Source organism: Phallusia mammillata, chromosome 1 (assembly GCF_965637545.1).
Source record: "Phallusia mammillata chromosome 1, kaPhaMamm4.hap1.1, whole genome shotgun sequence".
Taxonomy (NCBI): Eukaryota; Metazoa; Chordata; class Ascidiacea; order Phlebobranchia; family Ascidiidae; genus Phallusia; species Phallusia mammillata.
The window spans coordinates 7,700,444-7,717,836 of record NC_137252.1 but is presented as its reverse complement, the minus strand read 5'-3'; the positions used below and the strand labels follow the sequence as shown (position 1 = coordinate 7,717,836).

General features: G+C 37.0%; 4 protein-coding genes across 5 annotated transcripts; 1 reads left to right on the top strand and 3 right to left on the bottom strand.

Annotated features, from left to right (window-relative positions):
* Positions 1-1,443: 1,443 nt before the first annotated feature.
* On the bottom strand, positions 1,444-4,143 carry LOC145209052 (protein dpy-30 homolog). 2 transcript variants are annotated; one of them, XM_080079299.1, is made up of 5 exons: positions 3,945-4,143; positions 3,327-3,415; positions 2,752-2,814; positions 2,388-2,527; positions 1,444-1,875 (listed from the first exon to the last, which is right to left on the bottom strand). In XM_080079299.1, exons 1-5 carry the CDS (start codon positions 3,952-3,954, stop codon positions 1,794-1,796), a joined length of 384 nt encoding a protein of 127 aa, XP_079935425.1. In that variant the 5' UTR covers positions 3,955-4,143; the 3' UTR covers positions 1,444-1,793. The 2 variants fall into 2 exon arrangements, with proteins under 2 accessions (XP_079935425.1, XP_079935426.1); XM_080079300.1 differs by having other exon boundaries at positions 2,752-2,811; positions 3,945-4,106.
* A 1,749-nt stretch (positions 4,144-5,892) lies between these two features.
* On the bottom strand, positions 5,893-7,704 carry LOC145224164 (mammalian ependymin-related protein 1-like). The gene is made up of 6 exons (XM_080090639.1): positions 7,632-7,704; positions 7,523-7,557; positions 7,186-7,320; positions 6,216-6,408; positions 6,022-6,124; positions 5,893-5,962 (listed from the first exon to the last, which is right to left on the bottom strand). Exons 1-6 carry the CDS (start codon positions 7,702-7,704, stop codon positions 5,893-5,895), a joined length of 609 nt encoding a protein of 202 aa, XP_079946765.1.
* Positions 7,705-8,760: 1,056 nt separating this feature from the next.
* On the top strand, positions 8,761-10,918 carry LOC145214803 (mammalian ependymin-related protein 1-like). Its single transcript, XM_080083408.1, has 5 exons — positions 8,761-8,789; positions 9,416-9,550; positions 9,978-10,161; positions 10,221-10,320; positions 10,798-10,918. Exons 1-5 carry the CDS (start codon positions 8,784-8,786, stop codon positions 10,862-10,864), a joined length of 492 nt encoding a protein of 163 aa, XP_079939534.1. The 5' UTR covers positions 8,761-8,783; the 3' UTR covers positions 10,865-10,918.
* A 461-nt stretch (positions 10,919-11,379) lies between these two features.
* LOC145214756 (atypical kinase COQ8B, mitochondrial-like) lies at positions 11,380-17,303 on the bottom strand. The gene is made up of 12 exons (XM_080083359.1): positions 17,053-17,303; positions 16,521-16,971; positions 16,327-16,392; positions 15,421-15,537; positions 15,264-15,349; positions 15,097-15,186; positions 14,662-14,794; positions 13,995-14,088; positions 13,777-13,918; positions 13,236-13,343; positions 12,541-12,693; positions 11,380-11,829 (listed from the first exon to the last, which is right to left on the bottom strand). Exons 1-12 carry the CDS (start codon positions 17,194-17,196, stop codon positions 11,545-11,547), a joined length of 1,869 nt encoding a protein of 622 aa, XP_079939485.1. The 5' UTR covers positions 17,197-17,303; the 3' UTR covers positions 11,380-11,544.
* Positions 17,304-17,393: the final 90 nt, after the last annotated feature.

The window sequence follows — 17,393 nt, the reverse complement described above, 5'->3', positions numbered from 1 at the left end:
TTACCTTAACGAATAAGGTGCCCATTAGTGAAACTAGCTTGTGGTCTTTCTTTGGCTTATTGGTGAGCCGTTATTGCAGGGTTCGGGCGGTTCCCGAATTGGGGAGGCAGTTTTAGTTTTAAGGTATAGAATTAGGCATAAGGGGTCGATTGGAATTTAACATCGCCACTTAAAATATTCCCAAAGCTGACGAAATAATTCCGTAACACTTGCATTGATCTATAAGATCCATTTGGAGAAGTATGTTGTAGCGTTATGCCAAAGACCCGTCGTGTTACAGCTTTTTCTACCACAAAAGCACAGCTGCATGTTACTGTGTGTAATACCATATAGCTCCCGAATCGTTAAAAGAACAAAAGTTTGTGGGGGACCACAAATGTGTCCACCAAAAAAAAAACCTTAAAACACACATTTCGGGGCGTGTCCTTTTCAACAACCAATCACAAGAAAGGCCTTTAGAACCGATTAGTCATGCGACAAAAGCTTGTAAATGCTGCTTGAAATAGACTTAGATAACCTGAAACCCAATGCTTAAATGAGTTTCGTTGTAGGCTTTCCAACTTTTGTATGTAGCGAGGTATGCGTTACGTATGGTAGGCTATTTATTAATCTTGCCACTCCTGAACGCTTTACCAAGTATAGCTACTCGAAATACGTAATCCACTGCTATACAGTGGTTCTCAAACTTTTTCACATTTTTTCAAAAAAGGTCATATTTCCATTATTTCGAGGGCTCGCGGTCCTTTAATCCTGAATGTGTATTTCAGAAAAAAGAAAGTTGATTTACCATTTACAACAGTGGTTTACCATTTACAACAGAGGTGTCAAACACTTTTGCGCGGCCCGCGAAGTTACATTTAGATTATTTAGAAGTTATGTGTTTTACTCAGGCGGGATACCCTGTCAGCAGTGGTGGGATTCAAATTTTTTGTCAGCCGGTTCTATCTCAAAAGTCATATTTTTCAGCCGGTTCTTTTACAGAAAGTCCATTGACAGTAACCAGTAATGCTTACCAGTTCGCTGATCTAATAAAATTTCGTGAGACGGTTCTATAGAACCGGTGCGAACCGGCTGCAAAAATCCCATCACTGCCTGTCAGACCAGCGAGTTTACATAATACAATCATTCTCGTCGACAAATGTTGGGAACCACTGCTTTAGCCGTTAACATTTTTAGGTTTATTGCGTATTTTAAAGAAGCCCTTAACAAACGGGTCTGTAGTTTCGAATTCCTATTATGTTGGAGGCTTCAGCTCTTAGGTCAGTCGAGGGTGATTTTAAGTCAAGATTTTTCTGTTTAACAGTTCGTAGTAACAAATCTGTTTCAATTCCACGAAAAATATGAATAACGATTTTTATTTCTCAGTAACGATTCCTATTTCCTGCCATTGTCGTGAAATGTCAAACCTTCCTTCCGCGGCTTTCAATTGATTGCAAACTGAAGTAAGAGTAAAAAGTTTTGTTTATTATCAACTGTGTAAATGAAACACATATAATCGAATTATGAAACGTGCTGGGATTACATGTGCATAATTTTTTATGTAGCACTGTTTTGGACATGAAAACTAAATTTATTAATTTCCTGAATACAATATTACAAACTTGCCTGTTTTTTTACAATGTACCGCAATTGGCTTCGAAATTAGCACACACTACATGATGTGCTCTGCTTACAAAAAATATTTACGAAACCAAAAGCTCAGATGCAAAGAAACAGAATAGCCACTGAACATCACACAGCACAAAACTCAAATATTGAAATAGGACTTCCAAAATTGGATACAGCACAAAGGATTATTCCTTGGGCACTCCGGCCTTGAATTCATCTTTGTTCTTCAAAAGATATGCAGCAAGGTATTCAATTGGATTGGGGGGTCTGGGAAATAATAAATGTACAATGTTACTACATGAGAATCAAAAATATTTTTTTTAAGTAACAAAATCAGTCAATACATTCACAAATTTGGCCTAACAAGCATCTTCAGTTCCTATAAAACAACTGGAGAAAACACAATAAAAAGACGAATGAAGATATTGCTTATTTATTCTCTTAAACAGTGATTGTCAATGACCAAGCTGTCTCTTGCAGGGTCTGATACTGTTAAATATAGTCACTCTCAGTAGATTAATTATTACTAATGAGTTAGTAGTTACCGGAATCAATATTTAAAATGTTATACTGTTTCAGTTTTTTTAACTTTCTTAAAATACAATACAATGTTCAATTCATTGTGCACACCCAAGTTGTTACAAAAACACAACCCTTTTGTACAATTAATTAAAACCAGTCAAAACAAAGTCAAATTGGTATTGTCAGTACACTATGAACATAATAAATAAACAACAATTGCAACACAAACAGTTAAAATCCTAAATGTATGATCTTACCTTTCTTTGGCCAGTGTTGACAGACCAGAAAGCAAAATAGGAACAACAGTTTGATCCAAATAAGCCCGAGTAGGCAAAGCTTGCAACTCCACAGTATTAGGGGTCTTTGTCACGGCTTCTTTCTCTGCATTGACTATTTCCTGTCGTCAACAATGGTTAAAACCTTAGAGGGTGGAGGCCTAATGAACAGCTTCTTAAATATTGTATCATTTAACCAATGCACGCTTTCACCCACAAACATTTTAAATGGTATTGTATGACTGAAATGGGTAATGCCCCAACAATTTGCCATGTGTGAGCACAACTAATAGGAGCAAACGAGACATGGCCTAGTTATAACATAAATCAACTCAAATTGACTTACTTGGACTCCAGCCGCCGGACTTGGCTCAGTTGGTGCAGCAGGTGCGGCAGGCGCAGGTTCCTGCTAAACAATTGCAAGAATGTTTAGCACAGCAACAACACACACAAATTTTAACTGTCTTGTGTTCGCACTTTTTTAACTTTGAAGTGTTATAGCCCAGTTATTCGTTAACACATTTTTTTACAATATCAACCAACAAAAACCTTACAGAGCTACTCTAAAATACACAATCTGCTGTTCAAAACCTGCATCGAACAGAATCTATTTTAACAAAAATTGGACAAACAATGCAATTGCCCGGCTTTATACTGGCATCTTTTCCAGATACTAAAATTCCTATTAAATTTGTAATTTGAATTTGTAAATATAATGGAAAAAATGAAAAACAAGCAATCCATTTCACCGGTGAAACACAAAACCCCCTTTAAAATAATGTGGTTAACAGTTAAGGAGAGGCTACAATAGTTTGGACAAATTGCTTATTCTGAAGACCAACATTACACCCATTTCCCATGTCTGTTAAATTTTAACCACGGACAATATGTATTTGATGAATTTGAAAAAATGTTTATTACTGCAGGTTCTTGTGCAGGCGGTGGTGGAGCAGCAGCAGTGGTGTCTGCTTCCATTGGTGTTTCTGCAGGAGGCGCATTTGTTGCTTCAGCTAAAAAATATAAATTGTTTTTTTCTTCATATACCATACACACCCAAATGTTTTCAGCAAAATGAAAGTAAATAGCAAAGCATGAAATATATGTAAGAATGATTCATCTATTTTGTCCTATCTCATTTTGACACATGAAATTTTAATTTTAACCTGAGCATTACCCATTTTACATAATGCACCAATGGCTATGTGAGGAATTACCAAGATCATTTGTTCAGAGTTTTACCCCTTCATATTGTGGAAAACTTGTGGGTTTTTTCGTGATTTCAGTCATTTTTTGTTTACAGATAATAATGTTAGAGCCTATAATTTTAATAAAGACAAGCCATGTGCGAGAATACATGCAAAAAAGAAAAAATGTTGAAATTTTAAAAACACACATATAATTTATTTAAGGGAAGGTAAGTGATTTGGTTTTAGCTAAAACCAAAAGTGATCCAAAAACATGTTTGTTATAAATATTAACTTCCAGTCCTAACTTGTCAAATAACTACAAAAATTACAAATATAATGAGACAAAACTTACCGTCAGCCATGGCTACCGTCCGTAAAGATGAAGACAATTAAGGCAAGAAATCCAGACCCGAGTGAGCTTCGCAGTTTCTCTTTTTCCATAAAGTTTGGAAATTTTGTTTGCCAAATGCCACTTAAATTACAACTTTTACAGAAAAAAAAACCACGTGTGTATTATATACAACAATAAAATAATAAAATCTCATGTTTTTTTAAGACTAGCATTTTAAAAATAATTGTAATGCTGCGGATTAATGAAATATGTAACCGCGTTCTTGAGCGCCCGAGCAAGAAAGCAAATGAATAGTTTCGAACATTGGCTGTTCGTCATGTTTTTACGTGATAGGTACAAACCATTATGCCTATTTTTGATTGGAAAACTTTGAGACGTGGTACTTCGTGCTACATTTTGACAAAAAAAATGATAAACCAAATGCATGCTCACATCCACATGCCTATAAATCTTATTATTAAATAAAAATAAAATCGAAAAAGTAAATGAGATCATTTTCGGAAAAAAATTAAATGGGCCGATATAGGCAGATGAACGGAGTTTTTGTCAACTGGTGCAACAAAGGTATTCTTTTTTGTACTGGTTTGTTGGATTTTACCAAAGTCTATATAAACGTGTTTTACATATACTTTGGATTTTACAAATCGTTAAGTGGTTTTAATTTGGCATATATGTTGTTTGTTGTAGTAGTTGTGTTACCAAAAAATCTGCCTAAATTAAGCCCAGCCCATATATTTTAAATATGTTTTACAACTCAGCACTGTTACAAAACGACAGTTGTTTCCGTTTTATAGCGCTTGTCGCCAAGGCGGATGTTTTTTAGTCTTTTTGTCCCAAAACACCGTGCAGTAACATGCATCTGGTATAAGTTAAACCGCTCTGGTGCAGAGTTGTACGTCGGGCCGGGCTTTCGAGACCAGTTCCAGCCGGGCTCGGGCATAGATTTCTTCAAAAAACGGGATTGATTCGAATCTGACTTTACACTCTGTGTCATTATTTTTAAGAATAAATTTAAGTAGTTAAGTAGGCTAGCTAGTTTCTGGTTCTGACCTCATCCTAATGTCAAACAGCCCTAATCCGCCTTGTTCAAAACCAATTGCCTTGGTCTTTCCTGAGGCTTCAATGTATGGACCTGTCAATCAAATTTCGCGGCCTAAACGGGCTTTTAAAAACAATTCGGGTTCGGGTCGGATTTCGCGCTTGTACTTTCGGGTTCGGGCTCAAATTTCAGGCCCGTTCACGACTCTGCTCTGATGTAACTACGTTACATCACATTGAGTTAAGTATGCTAATGTCTGTGCCAATAAGCCACTGTCAAAGTTGGTGCATTAGTTATGATCATAACATGCCGATGCGTAAATTGCATAAATGCCTGCGATGCATGAATTATAAAAAAAAAGGCAAAGGAAAGTCATAAAAACGGCAAGCATGGCGAAAAAGAAAGTTTGATCACATGACATTTCCACAATCGCCGGAACTCGACCCTACTGTTATAACATGTAAAGTTAAAATAGTTTATGATGATTTGTGGTAACTATATGGCGTTACGGTAAAAGTTCTAATCGCTTATCTAAAATCGTTTTTGACTAACATAATAGCCGTTTAAACTCAAGTGTCCGTCATTTAGTTTTGCTGACAGTTTTGTAGATAACCGTACTTTTATTTTGAACGTGTTTTTTACATTTTTTATGTCAACATCCAAGATAAAATTTAGCTACGTATGTATCCCACAAGTTTCTTCTTTCAGAAAAAATGTCAGCGTCTATATATATATATATATATATATAGTTATAAGTTGTATAGCCTACTGCTATAAATCCATGCCCAGACTTCGGCATATTCAAAACAGGGTACAGCTTTCGTGGTACAATTTATTATCGAAGTTATAATCACTATCCAATTAATGACAGTTGATTCATCTATAGCTTCACAAGAGATTGTAGTGAAGCTACTTCATGCATGCCTTCGGGACATCGAAAATGTTTGGGTCGCTTAAGCCGAGGGTCACGTCGAAAAACCTAAAAAAAAGTTTAGGCCATAAGCTTCTTCATTTAAAGATCTTTGTGGATATATTTACGTGCGATGGTAGTGTAATTCCTGTTTTGAAGTTTTGGACATTCCGTAGAATGACTCGGTGAAGGGAATGCAATCATCTCTGGTGAACGACACAGTCATGTTGCCTGCAAAGGGAAAGTATATATGAGCTGTTAAGTTGCAAAGTACTAATGTAAAATAGTTTAGGGTTTCCTATTAGACCTCGCAAAAACCTACCTTGAGCTCTGGAGTCGTCGACATGATGTCCCCACACAGAAATCAAAACTCCTTCTCCTGGCTCGTCCAAAGTGCCGATGACGTCATCGCCCAGCAAACGAGAATCCTCACGCACAGCGATTGGCCGAAACTCCAAGTCAAGAGCAGAAACGTTGCAAATTCCGGTTTTCAAATCGATGCGATAGTGTTTTTTCTATAAGATTCGCAAAATGTGCATAAGTTTTAATAATGAGCTAAACAGACTTATAGTCAAGGTTGCCTTACCGTCCTTATGTCTAAGATTTGTCCTTATTTTGAAGCGCTATGTCTTAGAAAAGTTCATTGTCCTTATTTCTAAGAAATGTCCTTATTTTTGACTGTTAGTCCTTATTTTGTCTTATTTTCAACAATTACTGTAGTCAAATCCCTGCTACAAGTAGAAGTGAACCTAGACCCGGCCTGTTGTGAGATGCACTTAGTATTTTCTATGAACAACCAGTTGCTGAAACAGTTTGTTTCTTCTCAAAATATTGCAAATTTTATGTCATGGCTCGTATAAATGCAAAGATTTGTTCAAAAACGTTTGTTTCGTTTCGCATAAAAATTTAATTTTTCAGTTGTCCTTATTTTTGGTTTCAAGTCGATGGCAACCCTGGCTATAATCATGATCCCTGCAAGCAAACTCACATTTTGTTTAATACAATCAGATGCTTTGTAGATGGAATGCCTGGATATATATATAATGTTTGTACTGGAGAAAATTTGGGTCTTATTACTTTGTCAACATGCAAAAGTGGCGCAGTTTGGATCGCAGAGACCGAGTATTAATTAGGTCTTCCTTTAAAAGTCATTGCGGTTTATAAAACCCGCTTTAAAAACGCCGAATACGAAACTAAACAATACAACATTTCCATATGTCAGGAATTAAGTTATTCCCAATAAAAGTTCAGCTTATATATTGCTTTAAACATGAGGTATATAATTAAATTACCTCGCGATACAAGAACAATTCAGTTGCTTGTGGTCGGGTGGCATTTTCTTGCAAGTACTCAAGGAAATGGACTTTTTCACCCAGGGCGTCGTAAGAGAAAAATCCGGCTCGGAAAAAGTTAGTTTCGTGATCGTGCTGCGAAATTAAAACTTGTTACAATTTTAATACATTTTCGAAAATCGAAAGTAAATAGCAAAACCAAGAGAAAAATAGGAAACCAATGGTAAATAAAATCCTTGGTTTAAACAGTCAGTTTCTGGTAAAGCAATGTATATTTCGCCTATACGGCATTAGCAGTTTCTTTTCAAAATAAACTAAAACTTATACTTATACTTACCATGTTAACTTGGGCCTGGAAGTAAGCCGGTGCAACTAAACAAACAAAACATTATTTATATCTTAATGAGAGTTAGGCAAGATATGTGTTTGATTTAAAATATACCTACCGCATCTAGGAGGGGGCTCAGGTGCATAAACGCAGGTCAAACCTACCACACAAACCAAGATGATCTTCAACATATTGATTATCAGTAGTATCAAATGTACCTTAAGTTTTTTACAGCACTGCAACATATACAAATTTCCATTGGATTAAGCTTTTGTTAACGCAAGTAACTCATGATAATGAATTACCTATGTACAGATATAGCCTAATGAACAAAAAAATAAGAAAATAAGATGTATAAGTGCTAAGACTACAAATGTGTATTATAAGCGGTCTGCCTTCTATAATACATAAGTTGCTAATATATATAAAGCCTGACACACTTTCAAACCTGCCCAAATGTATGGACGCAGTATAATCCAGCTCCTACTTTTACGCTTTCGCACTGCCCTTATTGCAAACGATAAGGCTTGCAGCAAACTACAAACTACTACCAAAGGTTAACTATCACATGATGTTATAAAGCAGTTTGCAAAAAACATTGGTACTGGGTTATCCAATTCCCCACCGTGCATAAAGGTCACCCATCAAGCAGCTAAAAAGGCAATTATTGTGTTTGTACTATTTGGTAATGTTTAATTATCCGGCAGGTACCAGCACTAGGTGTTTGACTGCGGTTTTGAGCCGATACCATCATGTGATGGCAAAAATCCACTCTGCCAAACGGGTGTTCGAAAATGCAACTCATTATTATTATTTTTTGCAGCTGCAACCTCTTGATAGCGTGAGAAAGGCAGTTTATCCAGTAACAAACGCAATGGAAAGGCTGAGACAAGGTTTAATGCTTATGCTTGATAACTGTTTCAGATTGTCCTTAGCGTTAGGTGATAGGAAAAGATACAATATGCGTGTTTTGATTTGTCTTTTAGCTTTCGTTTGCTACGCAGCTGCTCTAGAACCATGCAGTAAGTATTACCACCGATTTTTTTGCAAACTGCTCAAAGTGGGTAAATTTTTGCATTGGTTAAGGCGAGATTTAATTATGTGGGGTTGTTGCAATGCCTCAATGACAAAATAACACTATAGTATAGACTTGGTTTGTTGCGTATTTTTAATTTTTTTAATTCAAAATGGGATTTTATTAGTTATTTGCCCGTTTAACTGGTCGTACTGTTATTTTTCAGTGGCACCAAGGCTCTGGGAGGCAAAAGTCATGGGAGTGAGTATCTCTATCTTTTTAGATCGATATCTACAGTAAATCTAGCTGTTGATTGTTTGCGTTTATGTTTAAATTATAAAAAAGTCGTAATTTCTTGCATACGAATTTGTGGAGTTTAAAATACCCCGCATATATGACTTACATACCAAAAAGGACATACGAAAAACTCTGTATATCTTATTTGTGGTACATATGGTGGGATCCAATTTTATTGTCAAATTCATACTTTTCAGATGGTCTGTTACAAAAAGTCGATTGACAGTAACCAATAATGCTAACTCATAAAATTTCGTGAGACGGTTCTATAGAAACGGTGCGAACCTGGTGCAAACCAGCTGATTTTCTCTCACTGCATATAACGGTCGAAAACACTGGTAAAACGGTGTGTTATTTGCAGTGGCGGCTCGTGCCTAAAATCTCTTGGGGTGCTGCTCCTTTATAGAACATATGAGTTAGCAAAATAAAGAAAAGCTACCTTGTTTTGTGTAGAAAAACAAATAATACAAATCCCAATTAGCCACTTCATTGTGACGTAATTTTCATCACACATAAATGTACACGACCGTAAACAGCAATTGGTATCTTTTGTGTATTTTGTTACTTGCACCACTTAAATGTGTGTAAAGGTCGACCACCGAACCCATTTCTATTCTCGAGGGTTTATGGCTTATGACAGGGAGAATGAACGTGTTCGACTGATCGAAGATTATGACGTCAACAGCACCGAGAGCCGATACGATTCCTTGTATCTTTACAAACAGGTTTGACCCTTTTTATTGGTTGACGTCGATTTGTAAAAACAGTTAAATCCAAATTGTAAGTGACATCACGGTACGCCAGGCCCATTGAAGGCGCTATAACGAATCAGCCGGTCACCAAGCATTCACCACCATATGGCAAGGCGTAGGCCAGAAAAATCTAGCCTGCGGTGGGATTCGAACCCACGACAAGAGTCTTTTGTAAGTGGGTATAAAATCTGGGTTTCCAGAGAGTCGGTCATAGTACGCCAAGCAAATTTGAAATGTTATACCGTACTGTGCTTTAATTATAAATGAGTATGTATGTCGCGATTGCCAGTTTGCTTTAACGCTTTAGAGCTAATCTCAGTTACGAATCTATGTTCATTTTAGCTACTGTAAACCAAATCAATATTATTTTCAAAAACCCATACTTTGTTCTGTTTTTTAGGACGCTCATTACCGAGTTGACCAGAAAACCCGCAAGTGCAGTAAGATGGCAATCAATCATACCTTCGTGCCAATCGAGATCCATCAGGGATCGACCTATCTTGGTCAATTTATCATTGGGTCCCTAGAAAGAGTGGGCACGGGTGTTCTAGGACAAAACTGGATGCACGAACCTTCCAAAAATGGTCGGTAATTGTTTGGTCTACAAAAAAACAATGGTTAAGGATTGCAAATTATGTTGCAGAGCTCTGGTACCAGGCATATACTCTTCATGGGTGCATTCCCATAGAAGTATCCCGCTATGGTACCACATCGTCTGGCATGGAAACCCATTTCCATTTCATGTAAGTAGTAATTTTGTGTGAACTTTCCACGGCGTTTAGTATGAGCAGTGGTTCTCTAAGAGAGCACTAGTGCGCCCCTGCTGGGGGCTTTTGGAATTAAGTAGGGAATGCTGTACTGTATATAGGTCACTTGTTAAAGCGGGCTGGGGCCTTTACACGGGGGGGGGGGGGAGTAAATATATGGGTAATTGGAAGGGGTTGTTTTAATCTTGACAGCTGGAACATTATATTGGCTACCTCTTTAAATGTTCAACTAAGCAATTTGATGCCTATTTCGTAGCCTACCATAATACTTCTCACATTCAATTTAAAGTTGATAAACTGGTATGAACTGGTATAAACCAACCACTGGTTTTCAAACCGCCAACAAAATATTTTTTTTTTAGAGTGGCGCTTTGAAATTGACATTAGGGGGCAGTGTATATTTTTGAGACATGCTGGCTTAGAAATAAACGGTTATCTTTTCATTTTTTTCAGGTACTTCGACGTTAAAAAGGCTCTCACGAACCCCGATACGTTCGAAGTACCGAAGGAGTGCATGTAAACTTCAAAAAAGTGATTTCTCGTAATTCACCGCAATTGGTGCTTGAAATATAACTTATCACAAAATAAAAACTTTAAAAATATAAGTGTCATGTTTCTTTGGAAGTGAAATACTGGACAAACTTATTTTCGTTCATCACCCATGGAAAGGTAGGCTAGGCTATATATCTGCTAGTAAAGTGCTTCGTTTTGAGAAGTAACGTATAATTTGATTTTAACTTTTGCAGACTATGTGTTTTTTTAAGAAACAAAAAGAACAAACGGTAGGGTAAAACAGGTTCGGAATATTAAGGAGTCATAACTCTATCAGTGTTTGGGAGTAAACCTTGGTGCAAAACAGGATTAGGGAGTCAAAGAGTCGCATGGTAAAGTTGGAGTTTTTTTTAATATAGTGGAGTCGTAATACTTTTGGACACCCTGAATTTTGCCAGAGAAAACAGCAACATAAAGGCTCGTCTTTAAAGATCAGCAAGTTTTTAAAGGACTTTTAATGCACTTTTAAAAATTTACTGTAAGGAAGGCAAATACCACTTTATTGACACGCTGCCTTTAAACATGCCACAATGTAACAATATACAGTGATAACAAATATATTGCAAGCTCTTCGCTCATACAAACATAGACCACACATATATTCACGGCACTTGTGTTGAACAGGATATCTTAAAGTGGATTATGTATTCAGGATTTTGAACTGGTTCTCCAGTAGGATTCGTAAATGTTGTCAAACATTTGTTTACACGCAAATTTGGCCTTCAGTTTGCAAGCAATCAGAAATACACCAGAAAGTTTTCGGTGCAAGGAATAACTTTCTTCAGGGGGTGGGGTTAGTCGATGTTTAAGAAAAGTAGGAACGTGTTGCATAATTCGATGAGACGTGTTCTGTGCCCCGAAATCAAAGACATCTTCAGTTTTAAAAGGTTCGCCAAGAATCATAATGGCGTCGACATGAGCATCCTTCATAACCTGGTAATGAATTAGAAAAAATGGATTATTTCTTAAGTGGTTAAAAAGAACTAACTCCAGTACAAAATAGCTAATTTTTTATTGTTCTATGCGTTGGTAAGCAATAGGAATGATGTACTCTTGAATAAAGTGAGCATACTAGAACATCTCTATATTCTTAACATTGTTGAGTTTCGTCTAACAAATGTACCTTCATGGAACGTTTTAACATTCAAAAATAAAGAATAGTAGTATAGCAGATATAATCTATTACCACAAACCCAGGAAAAAATAGAAAAAATCTGCTAACACCATGACTCACGGCATTCGGACATTTAGCTAAATTTCGATAGATGGCGCAAAGAGCACAAATACTTACTTGAAACGGTATATCTCCAAAAATACTGACGGTTATTGAGTTGGGGTACGGTATTTTCATAAAATATTCAATAAAACTACATTTAAAACTTAGTTCCTTTAGCGTAAAATTTTCAAAAGCATACTCCCCAACCCTACCCCATTTTTTTTTTAACCCTACCCAATTTAAGCTGTTAATTTTTTATTCAACTCTTTGCGCCACCTATCGAAATTTAGCCAAATGTGAGGCTGACGTGAGGTATGGTGTAAGTTGCTCCATCGAAATACAAGTGCAACTGAACAAGCATTTCAATATATTTAAAGAATTTTAATTGACAGCCATCAAACAAAGCAAAGTTTTTCAAGTAATAATACCTGAGGTTCGAAGCCGGTAAGGAATCCAAGTTTAATTGATTTTTCATAAACCCTATCTTTGTCTTCGTCGGCCGCTCCCTTCACCACTTCTATATAATGGTCGATAAATTCGGGGGAATAATGACGACTTGCACCAAAATCCAGCAACCAAATCTGGCAAAACAAAATATTTTCTTGTACTTAACATAGACGAGATAATGCAAATGCAACATACAATATGAAACTTTTGTACGCTATTCCTTTACGCAACTTTGTAAAAGTGGTATTTACCGCTTAAAATCGTACTCAGTAATTTTAGAGAAAATGTTCACGTTAGCCAAACGGCACTTTCTTTTAAACATATAGATTCGCCACACAAACATGCCCCCCTTTAGTGAACGGTTACTTAAAATATATCAATCGCAACAATATAATCTTAGGATTATGAGAGAGTAATTTGCAAACGAATGCAGCTGTAGAGAAAAGTAGTTCACATTGTGCACATTGCTCTCGATAACTGATTACTTACAGCAGTGTTTTATAACTATTTCCTAAGCTACCTCTAAAAACAACCACATAAATTTCTTTCAAGCCCTTCTTAAAACGTAAAAATATGATAATCTAATTGTAAAGTGCCAAAAAATTGGGGGTAATTTTCCACACGTTGAAAACACTGACTTGTTTTTCTGTTAGTCATGAATCGGAATGGAGTTTACCTTTTGTTGGTCCACGTCGTAGAAGAAGTTTGACCAGTTGGGGTCAGTCTGCATGCAGCGCATCTCAAAAATTTCTCTCAGCACCAGCCTCAATAAAGCGGCTGCAATCTAAAGGCCCAAATAGTTATTTAACAGAAATACATAGTAAAAACACGAAACGATACGACGGTTAGCTTTGTTTAACAAATTTGTCATTTAATTGGTGTGATGTTGAACTTGATACTAGTTGTTTATGAAGAACTTGTAATTTTGCTGACGTTTCGCCCACCAGAACGGTAGGGCTTCTTCGGAGCAATGAATGATATATTGCGAACACACAAGCGAAAATGCACAAGGGGAGCGGGATATAATAAAATAATTACATACGAACTGTCAGAGTCGTATATCGGGCCATGCTTGAATAAAACGGGATTGCTTCGGGCCTGCCTTCAAACCCTGGGCCATTTGGGTCGTAATTTCACCCCAGAAATTAATAGTTCAGCCCAAATTCAGGCTGGACATGTTTTACAAATATGCTTTAAAACAAACAGGACCAACTTACAAAATTTCGTTCGTCCTGCCCGAGCTCAATAGCTTGGTTGATTGGAATCCCACTGATGAGCTCAGTCGTCAGCACTCTCTTGGAACTTAATTCAGGTATAATCTCTGGCACGCCGTACATCTCCTCGCCCGCCAACGCCTCCCTGTATCATTGCAATATACAGAACAATGTCAACTTATATTCAAGGTCGAGTGGTTTAGTAAAAATCAAACAAAAACCTGAACATTCGTGAAAATTCGGCCTCTCGCTCATAATCGCATTCCCAGGCCAATTCTCGTCTGGCCACATCAATAAACTTATCCATGTAAAGTTCTGTGAAACACAAAGAGGTGGTAAGTGAACAACATAAACACACATCGAAATTTCGGATTTTTTGTGCCTACATGGATGACCCTACAGCCTGAGATCAATAGGGAGACAAAGACTGCGACACGTAGAGCTATTTAAACATGTAGTGAATGCCACATCACTTGTGGAGCTAATTCGATTATGCTCGAACCGACAGAATTGGAAAGAAAGCATTGACAACGTCTAACCGCTAAGACTAAGCGGATGACACTTTTACATTTATATGTACATATATATAACTTATATGAAGAACCGCCTCTTTTGGTTGTGCACTTGCACAAGCGCGAATGTTTGCACATTTCTCAGAGGATAATAAAAAAGATTTGATGCTAGTGTACACAGATGTGATGTTGCTCACAGTGATGTTCATTGTACTCCATCGTGATTTGCGATTTCAACATAATAACGGATACTGACGCAACTCGAAATATATAGACTTCGTTAAGCTAGGCTATGGTTCACCCTGGCGTAGTAATGAAATAGAACGGTCAAAAAAGCATTTGATTAGTGATGCTTATAAGAAAACAATACACTTACGTTCGGGAAAGACGTCCCAAAATTTAAGCAGTGTCACCAAATTGTCAATGTCACTGTTAATGCTGTTTGCCACACCAGGGTATTGGATTTTCATTGCCACTTCCCGACCATCAAACAAAACTGCTCTGTGGACCTTAAAACATGAAATAGTTAGTAAACCAAAACCATTTTTTTTAGATAATTTTTGGTTAATGTTAATCCATTTATTCACTTTGATTGGGGCAATTTTTACTGCAATTAAAACAAAACAAGGTGAAAATACCCCATTTTTTATCTTAACATCCCACACATAAATCTTATATTTTAGAGCAATTAAACATTCTTTTGTGTGTCATATAATTTATTTAACTATAGTGCTACAAGGGTAGAGTATTGCTCATATGAAGGGTAGATCAGTGCACTTCAACCTTTTTTGGTTTTTCTCAACCCATTCACCTGTCCAATAGATGCAGCAGCAAATGGGGTCTCCTCAAATTCCTTTACTTTGCTTCTCCAATCGGAACCAAATTCTTGCACCAGTACTTTCTATAGGCCACAAAAAACTTTGACTCTATTTGTATACTAGTTGTAAAAAAACCTATTGAAGAAATTAATATACATACCTTCATTTGTGATGCAGGCATAAAATCTGCACTTTGTCTGACTCTTTCAAAAACCTCCAATAGTTTTGGATCAATAATAGAGTCATCTGTATCAATAACAAAGTCAACTGTCAATACAAAATGCAAGCTTGAAATCAAACCAAGGCATTTAGCTTACCTTGCATACTTAACATTTGACCCAGTTTAAGAGCAGCGCCCCGAACTTTGCATAGTGTGGTGACAATTTTAGCCAAATTTGCCTCATTAAGAAACATTGATGACTGTTGTGAGGAATCTAAATGAGAAAAGGTTTGAGAAAAAAAAAGTTTTATGTCAGTATATATGCATCCATTCAAATAACTTTTTCAACATACACTTTTATTACCACATTTTGGCCAACTATCAAAGTACTTATGTTTGTTGCAATAAAGTGTGGTGATTTTTCACAAATACTGTTCCATTAGGTTATGTTTAAGTTAAATTTAATATCTTGTGTTGCACAGTGTCAATAGGATTTGATTTTTAAGTGCAGTTCAAGCAATTAATCGCAAACTGTTCAAACTGTGTTCCACGTGCTTCTGGTTCTGGTTATAGTGGTTTGTAACTGTAGATGTTTTATACATAGACAAAGTAACATTGTATGCTTAGCTTAGTGATGGGACGGGTACCCGGTACTCGGTATCGATGGTATCGAACGATTTCAGTGGTATCGATACTCGTACTCGGTATCGAAATATTTTGCCTCAGTTTTCGATACCAACGTGAGAGTACCAAAGGCTGAGTTACACCATAAGAATACGGGCAACTTTATGCCAATACTTGCTTCGGACAGCACAAAATTGGAAAAAAGTTCCGCCAGTTTACGTATATCTTTTTCGCTGTCACATGGAGATTACATTTTTCGGAATGTGTGTGTGCACGCCTGTACCCCGACCATGGCAGATAAATTAACCAGTGATATACAACTAAGTACCACACTACACCTAAGTACTCGGTACTCGGTATCGAAGGTATATACATGTGGTACTCGTACTCGGTATCGGTACTCGCTTCAAAACCTGGTATCGTCCCATCACTAGCTTACCTGTCATCCCAACAGTTCTTTTCGCAGCATCAGTAATGGAATTGACAGCAAGCCCTGCAGCTAAACCTAAATGCAAGTTTGCAGTGTAAAAAATCAATGTACAATCACAAAGCATTTTCTTCACCCAACATGTTACAAATAGGTAATACGCTTGTACTTTGGGTTGAAAAATCATGACAAGCAGTTCTGTTTACCTCCAAAGGATGCTAGTCTCTCAATGCGAGTTGAGGGGACTTTTCTTTCTTGCGCTTGGCTACTGAGATTCTGCTTCATTCGGTTAACGTGATTTTCTGATTGGTGTGTGTCCTTGTCTTTTGGTGTTTGGCGCATTTGTTGTACTTTTGCCAACATGGCTAGTTCGTCCGAAGTGATGGCTTCTAAATTTCTAGTTGTGTGTAAATTCCGTCGAAACAGAACAGATGAACTGTTCGAAACAAGTTTAACTTTGCTGTATTGATAAAATCTGTTTGAATTTGTTGAAAATTGTCGTTTCGGTGTTGTACTGGATCCAACACCATTGCTGGGATTAATGGGTTGACTTCCATTTGATTCATTACTCTCAACACTTTCGGACTTAACATCGACTGGCATTTCTCCATCCAAATCAAATGATGCACTGTCAGGTTCAAAGGATGCACCACATGCCTGAAAACAAATTCAATGAGCACTTTATATGACACAATTACCAAAATTTAAAACAAAAGTATTTGCAAGAAGTGTTTTTACCTTATTACATGCATCCATCAAAGAACGCCCTACTGAGCTTGTTGTTGACAAATGAGTGATTTCGTCAAATGCCATTTGTACAGTCGACTGGCCAACTTTTGTCAAACCATGACCCATCCACATAAGGTCTGATAACCGCTGCATTTTGTCTTTCGGCAATACTTGCAATAAGCAATTAGGCAGTAACTTTTCACGTACAAAATACAAAACTGCAAACTACAAAATTAAAGTGTAAGCAACAAGTACAAGTAAGCTAGTATAAATCTGCCTAACATGGTACCAAACGCTAGTCTTTTCCAATCTAATATAGTCAAGCACAAGCAGCAGTTGGACAACTTAAA

Coding starts and splice junctions, on each gene's coding strand:
- LOC145209052 (XM_080079299.1), bottom strand. Junction 2,815..3,326: donor CGCCTGCACAAGAACCTGCA/GTAATAAACATT, acceptor GCAATTGTTTAG/CAGGAACCTGCGCCTGCCGC. Junction 2,528..2,751: donor GTCCGGCGGCTGGAGTCCAA/GTAAGTCAATTT, acceptor TGTTGACGACAG/GAAATAGTCAATGCAGAGAA.
- LOC145224164 (XM_080090639.1), bottom strand. CDS start 7,704: ATGTTGAAGATCATCTTGGTTTGTGTGGTAGGTTTGACCTGCGTTTAT. Junction 7,558..7,631: donor TGAGCCCCCTCCTAGATGCG/GTAGGTATATTT, acceptor TTGTTTGTTTAG/TTGCACCGGCTTACTTCCAG. Junction 6,409..7,185: donor AATTGTTCTTGTATCGCGAG/GTAATTTAATTA, acceptor CGAATCTTATAG/AAAAAACACTATCGCATCGA.
- LOC145214803 (XM_080083408.1), top strand. Junction 9,551..9,977: donor CCTTGTATCTTTACAAACAG/GTTTGACCCTTT, acceptor TCTGTTTTTTAG/GACGCTCATTACCGAGTTGA. Junction 10,321..10,797: donor GAAACCCATTTCCATTTCAT/GTAAGTAGTAAT, acceptor CATTTTTTTCAG/GTACTTCGACGTTAAAAAGG.
- LOC145214756 (XM_080083359.1), bottom strand. CDS start 17,196: ATGCAGCGGTTATCAGACCTTATGTGGATGGGTCATGGTTTGACAAAA. Junction 13,344..13,776: donor GGCAGGACGAACGAAATTTT/GTAAGTTGGTCC, acceptor TTGGGCCTTTAG/ATTGCAGCCGCTTTATTGAG. Junction 11,830..12,540: donor TTACCGGCTTCGAACCTCAG/GTATTATTACTT, acceptor ATTCATTACCAG/GTTATGAAGGATGCTCATGT.